We start from the raw sequence: 27,172 nt of genomic DNA on the forward strand, positions 1-27,172 counted from the left end.
CTACGGTCAAACAACAAACCTCAAAACCTGTTGCTGATTGGGAACTCGTCCATGTCCTTGTCGACCGCCTTCTTGTGACTAAAAACTGCACGCTTAAGTCGACATGCAAGGACGATTGCTTCTGTCAACATTAAAATTGTGAGTCAAAGGGGATTTCTTTGCAAAATGAGTTTGTTTATGTCGACATGTGTTAGTTAAAGGCCTACTGAAAGCCACTACTGCCGACCACGCAGTCTGATAGTTTATATATCAATGATGAAATCTTAACATTGCAACACATGCCAATACGGCCGGGTTAACTTATAAAGTGCAATTTTAAATTTCCCGCGAAACTTCCGGTTGAAAACGTCTATGTATGATGACGTTTGCGCGTGACGTCAATGGTTGAAACGGAAGTATTTGGACACATTGTATCTCAATACAAACAGCTGTTTTCATCGCAAAATTCCACAGTATTCTGGACATCTGTGTTGGTGAATCTTTTGCAATTTGTTTAATGAACAATGGAGACTGCAAAGAAGAAAGCTGTAGGTGGGATCGGTGTATTAGCGGCTGGCTGCAGCAACACAACCAGGAGGACTTTGAGTTGGATAGCAGACACGCTATCCGACGCTAGCCGCCGACCGCATCGATGATCGGGTGAAGTCCTTCGTCGCGCCGTCGATTGCTGGAACGCAGGTGAGCACGGGTGTTGAGCAGATGAGGGCTGGCGTAGGTGGAGCGCTAATGTTTTTATCATAGCTCTGACGAGGTCCCGTAGCTAAGTCAGCTTCAATGGCGTCGTTAGCAACAGCATTGCTAGGCTTCGACAGGTGGCACAGCATTAACCGTGTAGTTACAGGTCCAGTGTTTGGTTCGGTGTCTCCTGATAGTAGTATTGTTGATCTTCTGTCTATCCTTCCAGTCAGGGGCTTATTTCTTTTGTTTCTATCTGCATTTAAGCCCGATGCTATCACGTTAGCTCCGTAGCTAAAGAGCTTCACCGATGTATTGTCGTGGAGATAAAAGTCACTGTGAATGTCCATTTCGCGTTCTCGACTCTCATTTTCAAGAGGATATAGTATCCGAGGTGGTTTAAAATACAAATCCGTGATCCACAACAGAAAAAGGAGAAAGTGTGGAATTCAATGAGCCCTTTTACTTAAGTTACGGTCAGAGCGAAAAAAGATACGTCCTGCACTGCACGCTAGTCCTTCACTCTCACGTTCCTCATCCACGAATCTTTCATCCTCGCTCAAATTAATGGGGTAATCGTCGCTTTCTCTGTCCGAATCGCTCTCGCTGCTGGTGTAAACAATGGGGAAATGTGAGGAGCCCTTCAACCTGTGACGTCACGCTACTTCCGGTACAGGCAAGGCTTTTTTATCAGCGACCAAAAGTTGTATCGTCGATGTTCTCTACTAAATCCTTTCAGCAAAAATATGGCAATATCGCGAAATGATCAAGTATGACACATAGAATGGATCAGCTATCCCCGTTTAAATAAAAACAAATTATTTCAGTAGGCCTTTAACTTCCTCATTATCGCTAAGCAGTGAGCAACAACACAAACATACGGTGCAACTTCTACTCATGAACCCACCTATTTGCAAACTTTTTGGCTCACAAACATTTAGATCGCGTCAAATTTGCCTCTGTGTGCCAAGCATGTGTCTTAAATTTTTGATTGTGATGACAACTGTCTTTTTTGGAAAAAGATGCCAAAGCGAACTTATGTCACAGCGGAGGAAAAGACTACTACCTCTCGTTCAGCGGTGCCTCTTCCAAGAGTAGATGGTAAATGGGTTGTACTTGTATAGCGCTTTTCTACCTTTTTTTTTAAGGAACTCAAAGCGCTTTGACACTATTTCCCCTTTCACACATTCACACACACATTCACACACTGATGGCGGGAGCTGCCATGCAAGGCGCTAACCAGGACCCATCAGGAGCAAGGGTGAAGGGTGTTGCTCAAGGACACAACGGACGTGACTAGGATGGTAGAAGGTGGGGATTGAACCAGGAACCCTCAAGTTCTCCCAACTGCGCCACGCCGTCCCCGTAGTAGAGACACACACACACACACTGCCCTTACCCCCCTCTGTCTGCTCCTTACTCTCCTCTTGTGAGCTGCTCCTTTGCCGATATGTACAGTAAGTGGATATTACTTTAAATGTTTTATTGTAACAATATGGTTGTTAAAGTTAAGAACTTTTGTGATTTCTGATCGTTTGTAAGGGCACCAAAGCAACTTCTGTGTGTGTGCGTATAGAGCAGCGCCTACAGTTGAGCTTGTCATTTTTGTTGTTTTAGCTTGTTAATAGAGAGATATTTTGTTTGATATACAGTACTGTAGATGACTTTATATTGTACAAATAGGGCAGCACGGTGGGACAGGGGTTAGTGCATGTGCCTCACTATACGAAGGTCCTGGTGGCCATGGATGAAGTGCTGGCTGGACCCGGGGTGGACCGCTCGCCTGTGCATCGGTTGGGGACATCGCTGCGCTGCTGACCCGTCTCCGCTCGGGATGGTCTCCTGCTGGCCCCACTACGGACTGGACTCTCACTATTATGCTAGATCCACTATGGACTGGACTCTCACTATTATGTTAGATCCACTATGGACTGGACTCTCACTATTATGTTAGATCCACTATGGACTGGATTCTCACTATTATGTTAGATCCACTATGGACTGGACTCTCACTATTATGTTAGATCCACTATGGACTAGGGCTGCAACAACTAATCGATTAAATCGATTACCAAAATAGTTGGCGATTAATTTAGTCATCGATTCGTTGGAACTATGCTATGCGCACGCGCGGAGGCTTTTTTTTTGTTTTTGTTTTTTTTGTTTTGTTTTATAAACCTTTATTTATAAACTGCAACATTTACAAATGGCTGAGAAACAATAATCAAAATAAGTACAAAAACAGTACAAAACAGCGCCAGGGCGGCGGTGAGGCTACGTCTCATGAGGTGGCGTAAGCTAGCCAATGATGTGTCATGTACAGCTCACGTGACGACGGCGTCTCCTTTGCTGGAAAAATTCGAAAAATGGCGCAGGAAAACACTACAGATAGTTTAGCGGAGAAACATCCTGAGGTTATTGCTTCAATGGAGAAAAGTGTACGACCTAAGTCGTCGAAAGTGTGGGAACACTTTACTTTAAAGACTTCAAAGAAGACCGTTTCCTGCAAAATGGCACGGAAGTACAACATTGCTTCAGGAGCACCTGAAGAAGAAACATGTTGGATCCATGGATGAAGGGAACTCACAGTACGTAACTTTTTAAGTCCATAGTGGCAACAGGCATTCATAAGTTCAGCTTTTTTGTGAGTAACGTTAGTTATGCCTTTGTTGCAACGCGGGGCTGATAATGTGTCTCCGGCACATTTGACTCCATTTTGAGAGAGAAAACGCACGGTTACCAATTTTGAAATAAACGTAACGGACAGAAATATCTCAGGTTGGTTTCATAATGGATCAATGTAGCCGGGCCGATAAAGCTATATAAATATATTTAGATTTGAGTGACGCTTTAGTATAACTAAACGTTATGAAGGTGCTGGAATATTTCATGCTATTATTCAGAGGCAGCCTAAAATGAATCCTTTATTATTCACAACAGAAACGTGTACAATATCTGATTCAGTTCTGATGAGTTACATTTCTGTGTTATTATTGGTGTATGCTGCACCCCCAATGTCCACAACATGGTGCCAGTATGCTGTTTTTTTTTCCAATAAAATACTGGAAAGGATAAAAATGTAGTTTGTCTCTTTTATCCGATTATTAATCGAAGTAATAATCGACAGATTAATCGATTATCAAATTAATCGTTAGTTGCAGCCCTACTATGGACTGGACTCTCACTATTATGTTAGATCCACTACGGACTGGACTCTCACTATTATGTTAGATCCACTATGGACTGGACTCTCACTATTATGTTAGATCCACTACGGACTGGACTCTCACTATTATGTTAGATCCACTACGGACTGGACTCTCACTATTATATTAGATCCACTATGGACTAGACTCTCACTATTATGTTAGATCCACTATGGACTGGACTCTCACTATTATGTTAGATCCACTATGGACTGGACTCTCACTATTATGTTAGATCCACTATGGACTGGACTCTCACAATATTATGCTAGACCCACTCGACGTCCATTGCATCCGGTCTCCCCTGGGGGGGGGGGGGGGGGTCACCCACATCTGCGGTCCTCTCCAAGGTTTCTCATAGTCATTCACATTGACATCCCACTGGGTTGTGAGTTTTTCCTTGCCCTTATGTGGGCTCTGAACCGAGGATGTCGTTGTGGCTTGTGCAGCCCTTTGAGACACTTGTGATTTAGGCCTATATAAGTAAACATTGATTGATGGGTTTGTAAACTAAAACTGTCCTCCCTGGTTTAGTTCTAGTTAGTAGGAGAATAACTTTAGCAGGACGTTGTGGGCCAATGATTAAAAAGACGACGTCTTGCTTGATATTGTGTGACAACATGCTTACCTGCTCAGTGACACTCATCCTGCGGTTTGGATCGATGTCTCTGCCCTCCAGCTTGGCTTTCACTCTCTTCCACACACTGACAGCATACGAGTTTCTCTCCTGGACCGCTGCAATACAACAAGAAGCGGGTCTTGTTTTTGCAATGTAGTACAGTAACAAATACAGAAAAACAGGTAAGGTCACAGACAGTGTTGACTAGCGGGGGATCGATTCCCGCTCAGTGTAAGATTGAATTTGAGAGTAATGTTTCTGTCTATTTGTGCTCTGTACTGACTGGCGACCAGTCCTGTGGGTAGTCTGCACTTCACCCAAAAGTCCAAAAGAAGGATGAAAAACAGCTCGGAAGTCTATCATGAAAGAAGAAAATATATTTGGTCCTATGCCAAAGCTTTAAAAATGGTAGTTTACTTTCTGTTGCACCTCCCGCTCTTTTTTCTTTTATTTTGATAAGACGAATCTGCAAAAACACACAAGTCTGAGTAACGTATTTTTCGGATTATAAATCGCCCCGGAGTATAAGTCGCACCGGCCGAAAATGCATAATAAAGAAGGAAAAAAACATATATAAGTCGCACTGGCGTATAAGTCGCATTTTTTGGGGAAATGTATTTGATAAAAGCCAACACCAAGAATAGACATTTGAAAGGCAATTTAAAATAAATAAAGAATAGTGAACAACAGGCTGAATAAGTGTACGTTATATGAGGCATAAATAACCAACTGAGAACGTGCCTGGTATGTTAACGTAACATATTATGGTAAGAGTCATTCAAATAACTATAACATATAGAACATGCTATACGTTTACCAAACAATCTGTCACTCCTAATCGCTAAATCCCATGAAATCTTATACGTCTAGTCTCTTACGTGAATGAGCTAAATAATATTATTTGATATTTTACGGTAATGTGTTAATAATTTCACACAAGTCGCTCCTGAGTATAAGTCGTACCCCCGGCCAAACTATGAAAAAAACTGCGATTTATAGTCCAAAAAATACGGTATACAGAATTGTTTTGGCGGTGAGAAATCCAACTCCGTTACAAAAGAACGTAACCAGCTAAAAAGAGGAAATAAGTCAGGAAAGACAGTATCAATACAGTCTGACTGCTGGCCACAGATGGATGACACACGTCTTTGAGCCGCACGTCTATGGAGACTGGGGCCAAAGTGTCTGAACATTTTGTGGTTTTACAAGGCACAGATATAAAATAAAGGATGCCTGCTTGCCAAGTAGGAACCTGTATTTATTTGTTCTCTTAGTAGGCTACAACAGTTGTCACAGTATCTCGTCTCATCCAAACATCTATGCCGTGCGCACTAATCCAAAAAACGGAAATGACGCATGTCAGTAGCCAAAGGAGTCTTGTAGAAATATTACTAATATTATTTAAAAATAAATAAATAATGCATTTAGAATATATAATATACGATACATAAACAATATAATATTAATATACAATATTTCCATCCATCCATCCATCTTCAACCGCTTATCCGGAATCGGGTCGTGGGGACAGCAGCTCCAGCAGAGACCCCAAGACTTCCCTCTCCAGAGCAACATTTGCGACTTCCTCCTGGGGAATCCCGAAGCGTTCCCAGGCCAGAGAGGAGATGTAATCCACCCATCTGGTCCTTGGCCTGCCGCGGGGCCTCCTCCCAGTGGGACGTGCAACAAGGACCTCCCTAGGGAGACGCTCATGAGGCATCCGCACAAGACGCCCGAACCACCTAAGCTGGCTCCTTTCCAAGCGAAGGAGCAGCGGCTCTACTCCGAGTCTCTCTCGGGTGACTGCACTTCTCACCCTATCTCTAAGGGAGATGCCAGCCACCCTTCTGAGGAAACTCATTTCGGCCGCTTGTATCCGCGATCTTATTCTTTCGGTCATTACCCACACTTCATGACCATAGGTGAGAGTAGGAATGTAGATAGCTCGGTAGACCGAGAGCTTTGCCTTCTGGCTCAGCTCTCGTTTCGTCACAAGAGTGCGGCAGAGAGACTGCAATACTGCCCCAGCTGCTCCGATTCTCCGGCTGATTTCCTTCTCCATCTTTCCCTCACTCGTGAACAAGACCCCGAGATACTTAAACTCCTCCACCTGGAACAGGGTCTTGTGCCCTACCCGGACTGTACAAACCATCGGTTTCCTGCTGAGAACCATGGCCTCAGATTTGGAGATGCTGATCCTCATTTCAGCCGCTGAACACTCGGCTGCGAACCGATCCAGTGAGAGCTGAAGGTCACGAACCGAAGGTGCCATCAGGACCACATCATCTGCAAACAGCAGTGACGCAACCTTTAGCCCCCCGAGACGTATACCCTCTCCGCCATTGCCACGACTCCGCCTAGAAATCCTGTCCATGAAAATCACAAACAGGATAGGTGACAGAGCGCAGCCCTGGCGGAGACCAACCCCCACTGGAAACGGATCCGACTTACATCCAAGCACTCGGACACAACTCTCGCTTTGGTTGTACAGAGATTGGATGGCCCTCAACAGGGTTCCCCTCACTCCGTACTCCCTCAGCACCTCCCACAAGATCTCTCGGGGGACGCGGTCATACGCCTTCTCCAAATCCACAAAACACATGTAGACTGGATAGGCATACTCCCAGGCCTTCTCCAGGATTCCCGCAAGCGTAAAGAGTTGGTCAGTTGTTCCACGACCAGGACTGAATCCACATTGCTCCTCTTGAATCTGAGGTTCGACTATATACAATATTTATATTTGCATAAATGATCTATAACCAAAGACATGCACCTGGGGATAGGTTGATTGGCAACACTAATTGGCCCTAGTGTGTGAATGTGAGTGTGAATGTTGTCTGTCTATCTGTGTTGGCCCTGCGATGAGGTGGCGACTTGTCCAGGGTGTACCCCGCCTTCCACCCGATTGTAGCTGAGATAGGCTCCAGCGTCCCCGAAGCGAATAAGCGGTATAAAATGGATGGATGGATGGATCTATAATCGAATTGTAGCTCCTGCACTGTAATCGAATCGTCAAGTGCTCAAAGATTCCCACCTCTACCTCTCTATCTCAAAGAAAAGCACCTGATTGGATCTCACTCCCGGCCCTGCGTTCATACATGCACTGTTAATGAGCTGTGACTGGATATATCGCGAACTTTGGTGATTGGATTTCACTTTGGTCAACATTTTACATCTCATTTTTATTTGTTGACTAATCCGTCAGTTGATTTCCTTATTGTCTAAGTCAAGTTGCATTGGTTTTGATGAGTTGTCTTATTTTGGTCAGGGAAAAATAGGTCGTTGGAGATAACTAAGATGAAAAATGTTAGTCAACAAAACTAACACTGCTTAGTAAGGTAGGTAGGTAGGTAGGTAGGTAGGTAGGTCTTTATTGTCATTGCACAAGTACAACAAAACTTTGTTTTCAGCACAGAAGTACAGAAGTGCACCAATTAAACAGTCAATGACTGACTATACCTCCCCCGGCATCAATAAAGTAGTCTAATTCTGATGTTAAAGTTAAAGTACCAATGATAGTGCTAGGTGTGGTGAAATTTGTCCTCTGCATTTGACTCATCCCCTTGTTAACCCCCTAGAAGGTGAGGGGAGCAGTGGGCAGCAGCGGTGGCCGCTCCCGGGAATCATTTTTGGTGATTTAACCCCCAATTCCAACCCTTGATGCTGAGTACAAAGCAGGGAGGTATGGGTCCCATTTTTATAGTCTTTGGTGATTAAACTCACAACCTACCGATCTCAGGGCGGACACTCTAACCATGTTGTTACTAGTAACTGGTACCTTTTCCGGTTTTGGGGTCTCGTACAGCCCTCTTCGGACTGGGGTTGAGGCCTTTGCTGTTCATCAGTGTGCTGGGCGGGGTGTCCGTGGGGGTTCCCAGGTTACGTGGCAAGGCCTTCCGTGCATTCTGGGACATGGACTCTGGCTGAGTCTTCACGCCACTGCATCTAACAGCTTGAGTCAATGCACAGGAGACACATTTATTGAAATATTGAATTAAACTTAGGTCTACTGTCTGCATGGTACAGTAGCAGATGTATGCCTGGTGTCACATCACAAAATAAAACCAATTAAAGGCCTACTGAAATGAAATTGTTTTATTTAAACGGGGATAGCAGATCCATTCTATGTGTCATACTTGATCATTTCGCGATATTGCCATATTTTTGCTGAAAGGATTTAGTAGAGAACATCGACGATAAAGTTGCAACTTTTGGTCACTGATAAAAAAAGCCTTGCCTGTACCGGAAGTAGCGTGACGTCACAGGTTGAAAGGCTCCTCACATTTCCCCATTGTTTTCAATGCAGCTAGAGCGATTCGGACCGAGAAAGCGACGATTACCCCATTAATTTGAGCGAGGATGAAAGATTCGTGGATGAGGAACGTTAGAGTGAAGGACTAGAATGCAGTGCAAGACATATCTTTTTTCGCTCTGACCGTAACTTAGGTACAAGCTGGCTCATTGGATTCCACACTCTCTCCTTTTTCTATTGTGGATCACGAATTTGTATTTTAAACCACCTCGGATACTATATCCTCTTGAAAATGAGAGTCGAGAACGTGAAATGGACATTCACAGTGACTTTTATCTCCACGACAATACATCGGCGAAACACTTTAGCTACGGAGCTAACGTGATAGCATCGTGCTTAACTGCATATAGAAACAAAAGAAATAAACCCCTGACTGGAAGGATAGATAGAAAATCAACAATACTATTAAACCATGGACCTGTAACTACACGGTTAATGCTTTCCAGCCTGGCGAAGATTAACAATGCTGTTGCTAACGACGCCATTGAAGCTAACTTAGCAACCGGACCTCACAGAGCTATACTAAAAACATTAGCTATCCACCTACGCCAGCCAGCCCTCATCTGCTCATCAACACCCGTGCTCACCTGCGTTCCAGCGATCGACGGTGCGACGAAGGACTTCACCCGATCACAAATGCGGTCGGTGGCCCGGAGACGGAGGAAGTTAAGGTGAGTTCGGCGGCTAGCGCGTCTGCTATCCATCTCTCAGTCCTCCTGGTTGTGTTGCTGTAGTCCGCCACTAATACACCGATCCCACCTACAACTTTCTTCTTTGCAGTTTTCATTGTTCATTAAACAAATTGCAAAAGATTCACCAACACAGATGTCCAGAATACTGTGGAATTTTGAGATGAAAACAGAGTTTTTTGTATAGGATTCAATGTGTCCGCATACTTCCCGTTTCAACGATTGACGTCACGCGCAAACGTCATCATACATAGACATTTTCAACCGGAAGTTTAGCGGGAAATTTAAAATTGCACTTTATAAGTTAACCCGGCCGTATTGGCATGTGTTGCAATGTTAAGATTTCATCATTGATATATAAACTATAAGACTGCGTGGTCGGTAGTAGTGGCTTTCAGTAGGCCTTTAAAGGTTTGATTTGATCAATTTTACCTGCTGCAAAGCTCGTCTGTGCGACTGTTATGGGGCTTGCACAGTCATTCTCTCTTTCGGTCACCAGTGGGGATGCGAAGCCCACCAGGCCATTATACACACTGTCGTGAAGCAAGCGCAGGGCATAAATGTGAGATTCACACCAATAAAGTCAAAAACGTAGTTGTGCATATGAAAGTGAAAGTACCTCTGGCTCTGGGACTGGAGCTCTTTCACAGTGGTGGGGATCTCTTCCAGCAATTCCAACTGCTCCTGATTGCGCGGCTGACCACTAGCCTGAATGACTGTGAACAAAACAACCTGGATGTTGTCCTGCCACGCCTTATACTCCATCAGGAAGTAACGCACGCTGCCCTCGTAGGCCACTTCTTCGCCGTCGGCCAGTGCTGCCTCCTCGTCCTGTTTACAAGAAAGATAGTTATATCAAAATAGGTAAATTAATAATAAATAAATAAATAAAAAAAACTCTACCTTAGCCATGGCTTTGAGCAAGTGTTTGACGTCAGCAAGTTGGCGGTTGTGGGCTGACAAAATGGTCTTAATGGAGTCAACGAGGAGTTGTATGTTTTCAGCACTGGACTCCAGTTGCTGCTCTCGCTCCTCCTGCGTCCTTTGCTCCGTACTCAGCTCCTCCTCAAGCTGTCTCTGAGCATAGCTCAGCCAATCGGGGCTGCCGATAGGGAAGTCCAGCACTGGACTCTGTAGCGACCACACAAAGACAATTAAAACAGGCCAGACGATATTATGCAGAACTAATGGAAAATGCAGCAGATACAATCCACTTTTTTAATATTACAATGAGGAGTTTAGGTAAGAAATGTTAACAGGACTGTTATATGAACCCTCACGTTCCCCTTATCCATCCATCTCACTGTCCCCTTATTTAAACTGTCCACCATGGGTGCCCGAGCTTTCAGCCGCTCTGCCCCACATCTTTGGAACTCTTTACCATCAGACCTTCGTAACTTACACTCAATATCCCTCTTCAAATCAAGACTGAAAACACACCTATTCCTGACTGCTTATTCATTGTAATCATCTTATCTTCTCTCTCTTTCTTGTTGTTGTTGTTGTTGTTTTTATCCAATTTGATTTTATTGTTTTGATTTTGTACGGTGTCCTTGAGTGCCCAGAAAGGCGCCTTATAAGTCAAATGTATTATTATTATTATTATTAGAGACCAGAGCCTGTAAATTGATATTACTAAAAACAATGTACTGTCCGTTTTTGTAACATGTATGCTCAGTGTAATTGCTTTGTCTCATGGAGTTGCAGTACTCTCTCTCGCTAGATTAAAAGGTGTCCAAACGCCACTGCCCGCCTGCGTCTTCATGACCCGCAAGTCGGCATTTGTTCAATGAACAGAACAATTTGACCAGGAGCATATATTTAAATATCCAATAATGTGATTGCTACCATTTTATCACCATCTGGTGGCCGACGAAAGTAACTCTGCCATTAAATGAAGTTTCAAATAAATGAAGTACAGTACTTAAATGACACGGTCCAAACAACCTTCCCTAGTCATGGTACCAAAAAAAGTAAAAAAAATCAACAAACATGGTCACACATAACAACCTGCTCATTGAACTTTGTGGGTATTATAAAAACGGTCTAATCAACAAAGAAATCAAAATGACACCCATTTAAATCCATTACAAGGGATGATGGGAACCATGCAAAACACTCTTCACACTTATCCATGTTTGCCGCATTTTAGCTGCTTGATATTTCTGATTGATTTAAAAAACCTCAAGGAGGTTGTCACGGAAGTAAACAAGGTAGGAGTTGAATTTTCATGCTCTTAATATCCAATTATAATAATGTGTAATTGTATATATATATACTGTATATATATATACATACACCCCATTTTTTTAAGTCCAATACGGCCCCCCCAGTCTAAAAGTTTGGACACCTCTGCTCTAGACCAATGATTCTTAAACTGTGGTGCGAAAAGCACTAGTGGTACGCGGGCTCCATCTAGTTATATGCCATTCATTATTTAGGTACCGCGTTTTATTTACCTATATTCAAACACAGTGTTACTGTTCAAACTGTGTGTAATTTTACAGTGGCCAAAATTATTAAATCCATCCATCCATCCATCCATCCATCTTCTTCCGCTTGTCCGAAGTCGGGTCGCGGGGGCAGCAGCCTAAGCAGGGAAACCCAGACTTCCCTCTCCCCAGCCACTTCGTCCAGCTCTTCCCAGGGGATCCCGAGGCGTTCCCAGGCCAGCCGGGAGACATAGTCTTCCCAACATGTCCTGGGTCTTCCCCGTGGCCTCCTACCGGTCGGACGTGCCCTAAACACCTCCCTAGGGAGGCGTTCGGGTGGCATCCTGACCAGATGCCCGAACCACCTCAACTGGCTCCTCTCGATGTGGAGGAGCAGCAGCTTTACTTTGAGCTCCTCCCGGATGGCAGAGCTTCTCACCCTATCTCTAAGGGAGAGCCCCGCCACCCGGCGGAGGAAACTCATTTCGGCCGCTTGTACCCGTGATCTTGTCCTTTCGGTCATAACCCAAAGCTCATGACCATAGGTGAGGATGGGAACGTAGATCGACCGGTAAATTGCGAGCTTTGCCTTCCGGCTCAGCTCCTTCTTCACCACAACGGATTGATACAGCGTCCGCATTACTGAAGACGCCGCACCGATCCGCCTGTCGATCTCACGATCCACTCTTCCCTCACTCGTGAACAAGACTCCAAGGTACTTGAACTCCTCCACTTGAGGCATGGTCTCCTCCGCAACCCGGAGATGGCACTCCACCCTTTTCCGGGCGAGAACCATGGACTCGGACTTGGAGGTGCTGATTCTCATCCCAGTCGCTTCATACTCAGCTGCGAACCGATCCATTATTAAATATATTATTAAATATACTTGATAAATAAAACTTGTGTTTTTAATGACTACTTAGGCTTATTAAGCTACTGTACTTAATGTTGGTCATTATGGTGCTTCCTGTAGAGCCAAGTATACTTGGTGAAAAAAGTTTGAGAACCAAAGTTCTTGACCTCAGGTGTCAAACTAACGTGGCCCGCCACGCAATTTGAGGTAGCCCTCCTTGCCATTTGATGTGGCCCGCCACGTCATTTTAACCGCAGCGCCATTTATGAGGCCCGCTGCATCATTTAAAAAATATAACATTCTAATCAAAAAGAGTTGCCTATGCAAATTGTGTTACAAGCAGTGTTATGAAAATTACTTTAAAAAAGTAATTACAGTGACTCGTTACATTCCCAAAAAAGTAATTGACTTACTAACGGAATTGTCATTTAATAGATGTAATTAATTACTAGGGATACAGTAAAAATGCTTAACTTTTTTTTATTTTTACTTTCACATTTGTGGCGTACGCAGTTGGGAGATGTTTCATGAGAGAAGAGTGCGTGCCTTTGAAAGGCTATGCTTGCTGCCATATGAGGCTGCACTCATTGGCTGTTCAGTGTTTCCCATAAACTGCCAAGATACCTGTGGCGGTGGGGGCGTGGTCACCATGACATCATCGAGTAATTTGGATAATTTACTACAATGATATGATTTTCTCTAAAAAGGCTCAAAAAATGTATACTTACTAATTAATAATAACAGTTTTGTTTTAAACGTCCATCCATCCATTTTACAGTATAATTACAACACTATGTACATATTTATATACAGATTTGAACAATAAGTTATTCACTGAAATATATTTTTTAATTGTGGTTCTTAAAAAAAATATATCTTATAAAATATAAAAGCTAAAATGTCTCTTAAAGCTCTACCCCTTTAATTAGTGCATACCAAATAATTTAACTTTAGCCTACTTCTACAACCATATTATTTACCAGCAACATAAAGTGAAACAGAGGCAGAGGTGTCCTGCCACAGTCAGTAACAAATAAACAGAAAACAGTTGTGGTCAAAGGCAACAAGAGAAGTATCCTACACTTCTCTTTTGTAAAGTAAATCCGAACAGCCTATATGGGCATCTACATCAACTATAGGATTTGCCTGAGAAGCTGGACAGGACCAAAAAAAAAAAAATACAAAAAAAATAAAAGTTTTAAATTTTTTTTATTTGTGGCGGACATAATTCTTTCGTGGCGGGCCGCCACAAATAAATGAATGTGTGGGGAACTGCTGTTTTAGCTCAGCAATGGTAGTCTGCGGACTAGAAGGAGATTGTTGACAGGTGCTGGAGGAAGGTTTTTACTGATAGTTAATGAAGCGATTGAATGTGCGTCAATGGCTGTGTCCTTCCTTGTCGACAAACAGGGCACTGTAGGTTTGTGATTGGTGAGGATTGTCACTTTATTTAATGTTCATTATTACCCAATAGTGTGTGTGCGATGGCTGCTGATTGCACCAGTTAGGAACTACTTTCTGAAGCGAACTTGCTGAGATTCTAAGCTGTCTTGTCCGCATCAAAAATTGCTTGAGACTGATTTTCATGGACGATTATGTCGACTAATCATGACAATCTAGTAGGGAGGCGGCATGTATGTGTAAATCATTTGGCAAAAAATCCTAGGTCAGTCAGGAATGTGGCAAAATAAAAGCTTTGGCGGGCACAATTGCATTATATAAAATCACAATTTGAATTAGAAACAATGGATCGTTCAGCCTGTAACCAAATACGAAGCGGAAGTACTTGGACAAAAGGGGTACTAGTAGGGGTATAACGGTACACAAAAATTTCCTCGGTTTAGAGGTCACGGTTCGGTTCATTTTCGGTACAGTAAGAAAACAACAAAATATACATTTTTGGGTTATTTATTTACCAAATTTGCAAAATCTTCCACCAAAAATATTTTTCTTAGTGGAATATTTGATGTGAAGTAATGGGAACGTTGGATAGGTCAATAATTCATAATAACATTGATTTTGATTCAATATTATATTTTGAGCAATGACAGTTTGAAAGAAAAAAAACAGCTTTGTTTTATTAGTCAACATTGCAACTTTTTCTAAATTACATTTAACCTTTAAGCTTTTTTATTTCACTTTTGTTATGTTTTTGTTTATTTTAATAGTATTTTTAGAATGTGCCGTGGGCCTTTAAAACATTAGCTGTGGGCCGCAAATGGCCTCCGGGGCACACTTTTGACACCCCTGCTATAGATAATAAAAAATTAAATCTGATAAATCTATGGATAAAAAGCAGAGCCTGGCGACACATGCGCGTTTATCATAACTCTCTCTCTCTCTGTCTCTGCCCCTCCCTCACCAATGCTGCTGCGCGCACAATTTGTTTTGTTTTTAACCCCCTCTTAACCCTGAACGTACATTGAAAATAAACGCAACCCTAACTCAAAATGCCAGACATTTGAGGCATTTAAGAAACTCCGCCCAGACAGCTCCGCAAAAGAGGACATGTCCGGTGAAAAGAGGACGTATGGTCAGTCTATCGTAGCCCGTTGGCTGCTAGCATGCCGTGTGTTGTGCCTCGGTGTGCATTGTTAACACAACGTGCGTTACGCTACTTAATATGTCCGTGTGGAAACTTGTTCGGTACACCTCCGTAGCGAAACGGTTCAATACAAATACACATACCGTTACACCCCTAGGTATTAGTGCATTTGCTAATCAAACAATGACATCCCAAAATTGTACATCTCTAAAAACGTCATGGCAAAGCACACCAGAGGCACGTTTATTTATAAGGGACTGAAATTTCCACTTTATTTTAGCCAGTATTGATACACAGAAAACGTATGAATTTAGTAAAAGTTCAATATAGACCATAAAGTGTGATTGCTGTCCGTTGACTATCCAGTGTGAGACATGAAAACTCACCAGTCTGTGCAAAAGTTCCAGCTCCAACTGAGACACAGTGCTACTAAACTGTGCAGCGAAAGAGCACGTCTGCTGGCAGCGTTTCAACAGCTCAAACAATGCTGAGTCCATGCTAAGAGCCTCAGGTGATCGAGTGCGAAGGCCTTCGAAGTTCAGGATGGTGGAACACAAGAAGGTGACCTGAACGACAAGACATCTTTAGAATTAATTTCATCTTCAGGCTTTGTGAACAGGCCCTTGGTGTCAGTTTTTTAATTACCTGACTTGCACGCTGGTTTTCTCTGGCCACCATGGCTCGCCTCTCCCTGATAGTCATCTCAAAGTCCTGCAGAACAGGGGCCAGGGTTGGATTTGCCCCGCCTGCCCACTTAAGACGCTGCTCGATGCTCGCCTCCAGTGAGGCTAGCTTCTCCTGGAGAGACCAGTCATATACAGGAAATCAACTGTTGCTCAACATATTTAATTAACCTTTTGTACAAGCTTAAGATTGACTATACACACTTGCTCTAAGGATCCAAAAGGGTCATAGGTCAGCAATAAATGTTTTTTTATTTTACTTTCAACACTTGCAATCTTTTAACATCTTCAGATTTATCAAATCATATAAGTTTTCATCATTTTTGATTGCTTAATGGTCTTTTTGTAAATAACTTTTTAAGGGAAAATGCAATACATGCGATATTTCTAAAAATAAGTGGAATATTTGAAGTCAGGTAATTCATGACAACATTGATTTTGATACAGTAGACAAAACAGATAATTTTACAGTGCCGACTGAGCTAGAATGGGAAAGCAGGCAATTTATCGCGTTCACACAAGTCTTTTATATACAGTATCTGACATGTTATAAATAACTGGCAGTTTAACTAATTTATGCTCATCAAGGCTCTGAGAATTTCTAGTGGTTGAGGGCCACAAATAAACCAAATAGTTTCTTGTAATTGTCAAAATCTGTATATATATATATATATATATATATATATATATATATATATATATATATATATATATATATATATATATATATATATATATATATATATATATATATACGCACACATGTGTTTGCATGCAGTCCGCTTTTGTTAAAAAAACTTTTTTTTAAGAAGCAAACTACGTACCTGACAACATTTCAGACCACTAACCTTAAAACCAGAAAGCATTTATCGGCCGATAATATCGGCCTGCCGATATTATCGACCGATAAATGCTTTCAAAAATGTTTTTATTTATTTATTTATTTTATTAAATCAACATAAAAAACACAAGATACACTTGCAATTAGTGCACCAACCCAAAATACCTCCCTCCCTCATTTACACTCATTCACACAAAATGGTTGTTTCTTTCTGTTATTAATATTCGGGTTCCTACATTATATATCAATATATATCAATACAGTCTGCAAGGGATACAGTCCGTAAGCACACATGATTGTGCATGCTGCTGGTCCACTAATAGTACTAACCTTTAACAGTTAATTTTACTAATTTTCATTAATTACTAGTTTCTATGTAACTGTTTTTATATTGTTTTACTTTTTTTATTTTATTATTTTTTTTAAAAACGACCTTATCTTCACCACACCTGGTTGTCCAAATTAGGCATAATAATGTGTTAATTCCACGACTGTATATATCAGTATTGGTTGATATCGGTATCGGTAATTAAGAGTTGGACAATATCGGGATATCGGCAAAAAAGCCATTATCGGACATCCCTACTTAAAACTGAACAATCATATCACAAAGAACACATGTAATGCCCGTTTTAGGCCCGAGGGTTGCACAAGTGTAATCACTTAACAAAAAGTATCAAATTATCAGTAAGATGGATGTTTTAATATAAATATAGAACCATAAATTCTGAGCGCATGCAGGCAGAAAGAGCAAATGATCATAAGTGTGGTGTTTTAGCAGTATGTTATATGTAATGGAGGAAGATGTACAGTATGTCAAATGACAAACCTGAATCGCCACAATGGCTCCCTCATCCTGACTCAATTTGTACAGCTTCTTCTTCATGTTGCTGAGAATGACAGCGCGAGGAGGAATGTTGACACTCAGAGCCTGATTATTGGGACCAAGGACATCTTCATGCTGCCACTGGAGGAGACACACATTGACACTGTTTTAAAACAAGCAAAAACTAACAATACGACCAAACCGAAATTGGCCCATTTGTGGTTTGCATTTGCTTCGAGGCATATTTGCATGTTCTGTTAGTACTTAAATAGAAAGTGGTTCGATTGCGCTACCTGGACGGGGAAGAGTGCTGCAGTTATGAATACAAGGCTCTGACAATACTGGTTGCTTACTGGTAATGTTTTTTTTAATGTGGAAAACAAAATGTGTTTTGAAACCGTGAAAGGCAAACTCAAGGCTGGGAGGCCCGCTACTTTGTTTTACATGGCCCTATGTGTGTTTTTTGTTTTGTTTTTGTTTATTATAATTCTGACCTTTTTTTTTTTTTAAACTTTATGGAACAGGTTTTTTTTTTTTTTAACTTAATATAATTTGATACAAGCTTTTCCAATCTTTTTTGAAACCCTTTATGAAATCACAGCAAATCACAGCCTTTTTAGGTCTTTTGTATGGTTCTCGCTTGTCATTATAGCAGGAATCTACACTAATGCCTATTAGTTAGAGATGTCCGATAATATCGGCCTGCCGATATTATCGGCCGATAAATGCTTTAAAATGTAATATCGGAAATTATTGGTATCGGTATTAACCTCCCGATTTTCCCGGGAGACTCCCGAATTTCAGTTCCCCTCCCGAAAATCTCCCGGGGCAACCACTCTACCGATTTCCACCCGGACAACATTATCGGGGGTGTGCCTTTAGCGTCCTCTACAACCTGTCACCACGTCTGCTTTTCCTCCATACAAACAGCGTGCCGGCCCAGTCACATAATATATGCGGCTTTTACACACACACAAGTGAATGCAAGGCATACTTGATCAACAGCCATACAGGTCACACTGAGGGTGGACCGTATAAACAACTTTAACACTGTTACAAATATGCGCCACACTGTGAACCCACACCAAACAATAATGAGAAACACTTTTTGGGAGAACATCCGCACCGTAACACAACATAAACACAACAGAACAAATACCCAGAACCCCTTACAGCACTAACTCTTCCGGGACGCTACAATATAAACCCCCCGCTCCCACCAAACTCCCCCCCCACCTCAACCCCACCGCCCCCATCTCCCGAATTCGGAGGTCTCAAGGTTGGCAAGTATGCTCTAGTATACTCTGGACTGAAGCCGTTCTGGTAGCTGTTGTTTTGAGGCATGTTTAAAAAAAATAAAAAATAATGCACTTTGTGAAAGTCAAAGTATAGTATTTCCCATGGTTGTAGTGGGTATCAGGATTACCTCAGGGAGAGCATGTCCCAAATTCCAAACTGCTGTTTTGAGGCATGTTAAAAAAAATAATGCACTCTGTGACTTCAATAATAAATATGGCAGTGCCATGTTGGCACTTTTTTCCATAACTGGAGTTGAAGATGTTCTCTTATTTTGAAAAACCTTGTTTTTGATTGATTGATTGATTGAGACTTTTATTAGTAGATTGCACAGTACATATTCCGTACAATTGACCACTAAATGGCAACACCCCAATAAGTTTTTCAACTTGTTTAAGTCGGGGTCCACGTTAATCAATTCATGGTAAAGTTACATTGTTTAATGCATCCAGCGGGGCATCACAACAAAATTAGGCATAATAATGTGTTAATTCCACGACTGTTTATATTGGTATTGGTTGATATCAGGAATCGGTAATTAAGAGTTGGACAATATCGGGATATCCGATATCTGCAAAAAAGCCATTATCGAACATCTCTACTATTAGTGGTAAATAATTTTAGATGACGGCAGCAACTATGAGCCTGTATCGTCATTCTTTAAAACATGAACTTAAAACTCAATGCTGAAACAGTTTTTTCACGGGACATGAACATTTTCTCAGCCACTAGCGAGTACCTGAAACATGGCCATGTGCAGCTGAAGCCTCTGCAAGCTGGCCTTGGCGGCATCCAGGTTGCCATCTAACCTTCGCAGCAGGTCCAACTTCTTCCAGGCTGTGTCGTAAGAGGCGGCCAGCACTGTGGCTCTGTTCAGCAGCAGTTGGGAGACCCGGCCCGATGCCAGACTCTGCTCAGCTCCTTTCTTACAAAGCTCATCCAGAGAGACCTACCAAAACATAAAGGAGTGGTTAGGAGTACTGCTTGCCATGATCCTTTTGTTTACACCGACCAGGTGCGTCAAAATCAGTACTAATTCGACATACATATAAACAACTTCAATGTGACAAAATAATGCAAAGTACATTCAAAAATAATATGTACTGATGCATAGGATTTCATTTAAGTCAACTACCTGTTTACAAACTCATCAAATCCTGGTCCACTATGTTATTTTTATTACAAGAATGTCCCATTTTGTTGACATAAAATTAGAAACCCAAATGGGATATTTTTTATTATAGTCATTTTAATTTATTTTTTGTGGTCTTGTTAAATAGGTGTGTAAAAAATGTATTTTCAAATTAATCGTGATTCTTACTTGTAACAATTCTTAATAGTAAAAAAAATATATACCGTATTTTTCGGACTATAAGTCGCTCCGGAGTATAAGTTGCACCGGCCGAAAATGCATAATAAAGAAGGCAAAAAACATATATAAGTCGCACTGGAGTATAAGTCGCATTTTTGGGGGAAATTTATTTGATAAAAGCCAACACCAAGAATAGACATTTGAAAGGCAATTTAAAATAAATAAAAATTGGTGAACAACAGGCTGAATAAGTGTACGTTATATGAGGCATAAATAACCAACTGAGAACGTGCCTGGTATGTTAACGTAACATATTATGGTAAGAGTCATTCAAATAACTATAACATATAGAACATGCTATACGTTTACCAAACAATCTGTCACTCCTAATCGCTAAATCCTATGAAATCTTATACGTCTAGTCTCTTACGTGAATGAGCTAAATAATATTATTTGATATTTTAAGGTAATGTGTTAATAATTTCACACATAAGTCGCTCCTGAGTATAAATCGCACCCCCGGCCAAACTATGAAAAAAACCGACATATAGTCCGAAAAATACTGTATATATTTTTTTAAATAAATCTGTCCTGTCCAGCCTCTTCGGCAAATGATGCCGATGCCCGTATCTGCTCTACAGATTTACTTTAGAAAAGAGAAGTGTGGGATACTACATTTGTTGCCTTATTTACATTTGACTTCATTAAATGTTTGGGTAGAATTTTTATGAAACAAAACCAGTTTTCTTTTAAATAATATAGAAATTTATCAGAGCTGTTCATCTATTTTATAGAGGAATGTAGTTAATCATAGAACTGGCATCCAATCTTATTAACAGAGTGTTGATTTTGGAGCCAGAATCGTTATGAATAGAAAATCGAGTCTAAATCGAACCGTTAGCCCTGACATTCGAATCGAATCGCGTGGCGCCCAAAGATTCACAGCCCTATTTTTAAACTATCTTTATTGCTAAGCGGCGTGAAACAACAGCGACATATCTACCTTCTACATACTAACAACATCAAAACGTGTACACAATGACTTCCTGTTCAGGGCAAAGTAAGCTTCAGATTAAAAGCATAGCAGTATTACCACAACAACTAACAAAATGCACCCATACCATTTCTTTTTTATGGATTGTTTCCGCAAGTACGAAAGCTTTATTGTCATTGTACTGTAGTAAAAACATACAACAAAATTACCCCAGCAGCTTTGTTTGATGTAAGTATGAAATATACATATCATTTTACGTAGATTAAAAACAACTCCTATTCTCCTTACGTCTCTGGCTAAGTTCACAAGTTAACATGCAAGCACTGGCGTCTCAGCAAGGTGGTTATACTTATTTAGACATTAAGTCAAGCTCTTAGCAAAGGTGGAAAGGAGCTTCAGGCAATAGGAAAACACAAAAAAGGAAGGATCAAATGTGTTTTTAATCTAATTGTGGCATGTGCATAACTAAGAAAGTCTGAATCGATCGGTCAGTGTGCAAGCATACTTGCCAACCTTGAGACCTCCGAATTCGGGAGATGAGGGGTGCGGTGGGGGGTTTGGTGGTAGCGGGGAGAGTGTATATTGTAGCGTCCCGGAAGAGTTAGGGCTGCAAGGGATTCTGGATATTTGTTCCGTTGTGTTTATGTTGTGTTACGGTGCTGATATTCTCTCGAAATGTGTTTGTCATTCTTGTTTGGTGTGAGTTCACAGTGTGGCGCATATTTGTAACAGTGTTAAAGTTGTTTATACGGTCACCCTCAGTGTGACCTGTATGGCTGTTGATCAAGTATGGATTGCAATCACTTACACTACTGTTCAAAGGTTTGGGGTCACCCAAACAATTTTGTGGAATAGCCAGAACAAGAATAGACTGTCGAGTTTCAGATGAAAGTTCTCTTTTTCTGGCCATTGAGCGTTTAATTGACCCCACAAATGTGATGCTCCAGAAACTCAATCTGCTCAAAGGAAGGTCAGTTTTGTAGCTTCTGTAACGAGCTAAACTGTTTTCAGATGTGTGAACATGATTGCACAAGGGTTTTCTAATCATCAATCAGCCTTCTGAGCCAATGAGCAAACACATTGTACCATTAGAACACTGGAGTGATGGTTGCTGGAAATGGGCCTCTATACACCTATGTAGATATTGCACCAAAAACCAGACATTTGCAGCTAGAATAGTCATTTACCACATTAGCAATGTATAGAGTGTATTTCTTTAAAGTTAAGACTAGTTTAAAGTTATCTTCATTGAAAAGTACAGTGCTTTTCCTTCAAAAATAAGGACATTTCAATGTGACCCCAAACTTTTGAACGGTAGTGTATGTGTGTGTAAAAGCCGCATATATTATGTGACTGGGCCAGCACGCTGTTCGTATGGAGGAAAAGCGGACACTATAGACAGTGCCTTTAAGGCACGCCCCCAATATTGTTGTACGGGTGGAATTTGGGAGAATGGTTGCCCCGGGAGATTTTCGGGAGGGGCACTGAAATTTGGGAGTCTCCCGGGAAAATCGGGAGGGTTGGCAAGTATGTGTGCAGGTGGTACACATATACTGTTTAAGAAGTTTATTTTTGACGGTGTCGGGGGTGGGGGAATAGCGGAGACTACTTCAAGATATATATTTAATAAATAAATGATAAATGGGTTATACTTGTATAGCGCTTTTCTACCTTCTAGGTACTCAAAGCGCTTTGACAGTATTTCCACATTCACCCATTCACACACACATTCACACACTGATGGCGGGAGCTGCCATGCAAGGCGCTAACCAGCAGCCATCAGGAGCAAGGGTGAAGTGTCTTGCCCAAGGACACAACGGACGTGACTAGATACATTTTCAAAAGATAATTTATGATACTTTTGGAGAAGGTGAGGCATGTTTACATTTGCAATCTGTGAAAGCCTCCAGAATCAAACATCTTGTAGACAGATTTTTAAAAATGGGCTATAAAATTGACTGCTGGAGCAAAATGTACACCAAAGCCTATCTAGACCAGGGGTGCCCACACTTTTTCTGCAGGTGGGATACTTTTCAATTGACCAAGTCAAGGGGATATAACCCATTCATATATATAATTTATATTTATTTATTTATGAAAGAGATGTTTTTGTTAACAAGTTAAATGTGTTTAATGATAATACAAGCATGCTTAACACATAAGATTCCTTTCTTTCCTGAAGACAAGAATATAAGTTGGTGTATTACCTAGGGATGATACTCGAAACCGGTTTTCCCGGTTGTTCGATAAGAAAAGAACCAAGTCCTCGGACTCGAATCCCTTTTTGAGAACCGGTACCCGTTATCGAGACCACTATAGTAAAGAAAAAGAGTTGGTTCTTTATTCGAATCCCTCGGAACGAATCCCGTCCCGACCAGAAATGCTCCGTGTGACATCACAAGAAATGGCGTCACGTAGCTCAGTCATTAGGTGCAAATAGCGAAAGCAGGAAAAAAATGGATGGGAAAAAGCGCTCCAATGTGTAATAAAGTTCAAAACAAAAGGTATAATCCAATGAATAACTTTACTGAGAGATTTGAGCAAACACATGAAGAACACTTTTACGACCAACCGGAAACATAGCAACCAGGCTAGCAACGCACCTCCTTTACGGCAGCTGTCGCAACGTTCTTAAAGCAACCGCAGCACATACATATATGCCATCTCCCTTTTTTAACTTTTGTTTTTCTTTCCTTGTAAACAAAACAAAATCACACTGTATATGTGTTGTCTGTCTAATTATAAATAATGCAGACGAGGCGTGTTGGCTGAGTTCTTGACGTTTACTTTCACAGCGTGCTCATTCTTAGCTGCCGGGTGACGATATGCAACAACACTTTTCGGGGCTACCGCGCATGCTCTCGTCACTCCCGTTGCATGCTGGGTAGTGTAGTTGTTATATTCCCTAGCTCATAACATCTTTCCCCCTATAAAGAAATAATGTTAACTCAATAAAGTATATTTCTTTTTTTAGCTTTAACTTTTCATTTTTTAGCATTGTAACCACATTTGCAAATAACTTTTCTCTTCATAGAATTTTCTTTCAATAAAGAAATAAAGTGCAAAAATGTCAAAGCATCATAACAAACAGTTATGTCAAATAGCAGCAGAACTGCACTTTTTGGAGAGCTGTATTATTTTCAGTTTTGTGCCCAAGGGACTGATTTTATTTAACACTATATTATTATTTATACACCTATAGTGATCACAGAGACAGGTTGTTTTTGTGTTACTGTATATATTTGTTTTTCTTATAAATCCCACTTAATATACTTTGGGTAAAAACAGTCAATATTTATTTATTTTATTTTATTTTATTGGGGGGGTAACAGTCAATATTTATTTATTTATTAGATTAAATTGTTTTCTTATATAATAAAAGTGAGCTTTTGTTAAACCAAATATTGTGTGTTTTTTTCCATATACAACAACCTATCTGGACTCGATAAGAGAATCGATAAGGAATCGGTCCGATAAGAGGATTCGATAATAGGCTCGAACTCGATAATTTCTTATCAAACATCATCCCTAGTATTACCTGATTCTGATGACTTGCATTGATTGGAATCAGACAATATTGATGATTAAGTTCGCATTTTCAAATGGAGGAGAAAAAAGTCCTCCTTTCTGTCCAATACCATATGAAAGTGGTTGGTTTTTGGCATCTTATTTGTCCAGCTTCCATACTCCTTTTTATACACTTCACAAGAAATACATTGGCGGCAAACTACGTAGCTTGCTAGCTTGTGCACACCAGCTTTCTGACACTCTTGTTTTGTTAGCGCAGGCAGGATGAAGCAGCGCTTTTTATTGTGAAGATAGGAACTGTGCAGTTGGTCTTTAGAGTTTTGACGGGAGATACGGCGCGAGAGTCTGTTGAAATAAAAAGTGTTTCTCGCCTTTCTGTTGGTCATTTTTTCTTAATAATGATGTCGCAGCAGCCAGCGTCATCTCACAAGACCCTCGGGTGCCGTGAATGTCAATTAAGTGACGTACTGGCAAAGATTGATGATCTTTAGGTGTATTTTTTTAATGCCTGACACACCCTCCACAATCGACGTAATGGGCACCCCGATCTAGACAATCCACAATGTGTTCAAGAGTTGATTAAAATCATAATAGGTCCCCTCTAAACTGGTTTCACTGTATTGAAAAATGTCGTACCTTGCTCTCCGCGCCAAAATCTTTTGCCTCAACTTGGGCAACGATATCCAACCCGAGAGCAGACAGGGTGCTGCAAAGAGCCAGCCCAAGAGCCTGGCTCGGTAGACCCAAGAGCATCTGCCTAACAAATTCAGCTGTGAAGGCCTTGATTGGACGGGTCATTTGTTCCTCGCTGACCACCGCCCCACCGGAGCTGGTAGCATTCGTTTGCCGGTACAACGATTTCCCCAAACCAACTGGTCCATTTGAGGGTAAAAGTTCATCAGCAGGGGGCCCTTGACACACAAATACAGTCATTAGAGAATCAGTGGGTGGCTATTAAAGACTTAGAAAAGTGTATATGTCTAAACGTTGACCTTTATTTGACAGTAAAGAAGTTTTACCTGACAGAGTTTGCGCAAATGAAGCACACATTTTAAAGAAATCTCTGATGGTCTGCAGTCTCTTCAGGAAAAAAACTTCTTCCATCAGTTCCCGCTGAGCGATACTGTCAAAGAAGTGGAGCTGTGCAGTGCGCGTTTCCCTCAGAACATCCACCTTTCTCCAGGCTGGTGGCACTTCCAGACAACTCAGCTAAGCATAAAGAACAAGGAAAATGGGATACTGTCGGTATAGAAAATTTCAATTGACTTCCCCCAAAAAAGCTTATTGTCGGCAAAACATTTAATTATAAATAGTAGGGGTGTAACGGTACACACAAATTTCGGTTCGGTACGTACCTCGGTTTAGAGGTCACGGTTCGGTTCATTTTCGGTACAGTAAGAAAACAACAAAATATAAATGTTTTGGTTATTTATTTATCTAATTTGTAAACAATGGCTTTATCCTTTTAACATTGGGAACACTATAATAATTCTGCCCACGTTAATCAACATTAAACTGCCTCAAATTGTTGCTCAGATTAAATAAAATGACAAAACTTTTCTTCTACGTATAAAAAGTGCAACATTAAACAGTTTCAAGTCAATTCATCATGCTTAATTTATTACAGCATTTCAGAAGCCTGTAGTTGATTTTTATTATGTAAATGTTATATTTTTACCAACATGTGATAGCAGGGACCCTGCCATTCAAAACTAGGCTGCTGCATTACTAATGATTAATGTAACTATAGCTGAAAAAATAGTACAATAGCAATAGGAGAGACTATTCATCCCTGAACACCATGGAGTTCATGTAGGCTTAATGATGCACTTACATTATTATATCAACTATCAGAGACAGAAACTCTTCATTTAACATAATGTCCTTTTTTGTTGCTTCAACACAGCTCAATCAACACAGAAAAAGGTAAAGTGAAATAACAGACAGACAGGGTTTTGCTGTCCGTAACACACACACACACACACACACACACACACACACACACACACACACACACACACACACACACACACACACACACACACACACACACACACACACACACACACACACACACACACACACACACACACACACACACACACACACACACACACACACACACACACACACACACACACACACACACACACACACACACACACACCAAAATGAGCTAACGTTACGCTAAAAGCGGTGCTGATTGGCTGTTACCGCTCTGTTTGTAACCAATCAGATGGTTGTGTGGGTGGGACAATGTTGGGTGCTGTGTAGAGAACTGACAGAAACAGAGGCAGAAAGAAGCGGAGGTGGCTACTTAATATGTTCGTGTGGAAACTCGTTCGGTACACCTCCGAACCG

The 27,172-nt window shown here is 41.2% G+C and overlaps 1 protein-coding gene across 1 annotated transcript in view; it reads right to left on the reverse strand.

Moving 5' to 3' along the window:
* Positions 1-27,172, reverse strand: part of smg1 (SMG1 nonsense mediated mRNA decay associated PI3K related kinase) — a 119,403-nt gene that overhangs the window by 1,125 nt on the left and 91,106 nt on the right. The window contains 11 exon segments of the mRNA XM_062036999.1: positions 4,510-4,616; positions 8,279-8,452; positions 9,934-10,034; positions 10,121-10,332; positions 10,405-10,632; positions 15,718-15,897; positions 15,977-16,129; positions 17,685-17,822; positions 19,717-19,926; positions 25,448-25,722; positions 25,831-26,020. Coding sequence (XP_061892983.1) covers positions 4,510-4,616; positions 8,279-8,452; positions 9,934-10,034; positions 10,121-10,332; positions 10,405-10,632; positions 15,718-15,897; positions 15,977-16,129; positions 17,685-17,822; positions 19,717-19,926; positions 25,448-25,722; positions 25,831-26,020 — 1,968 coding nt within the window.

The sequence above is a fragment of the Entelurus aequoreus genome, linkage group LG25 (genome assembly GCF_033978785.1).
Source record: "Entelurus aequoreus isolate RoL-2023_Sb linkage group LG25, RoL_Eaeq_v1.1, whole genome shotgun sequence".
NCBI classification, from domain to species: Eukaryota; Metazoa; Chordata; class Actinopteri; order Syngnathiformes; family Syngnathidae; genus Entelurus; species Entelurus aequoreus.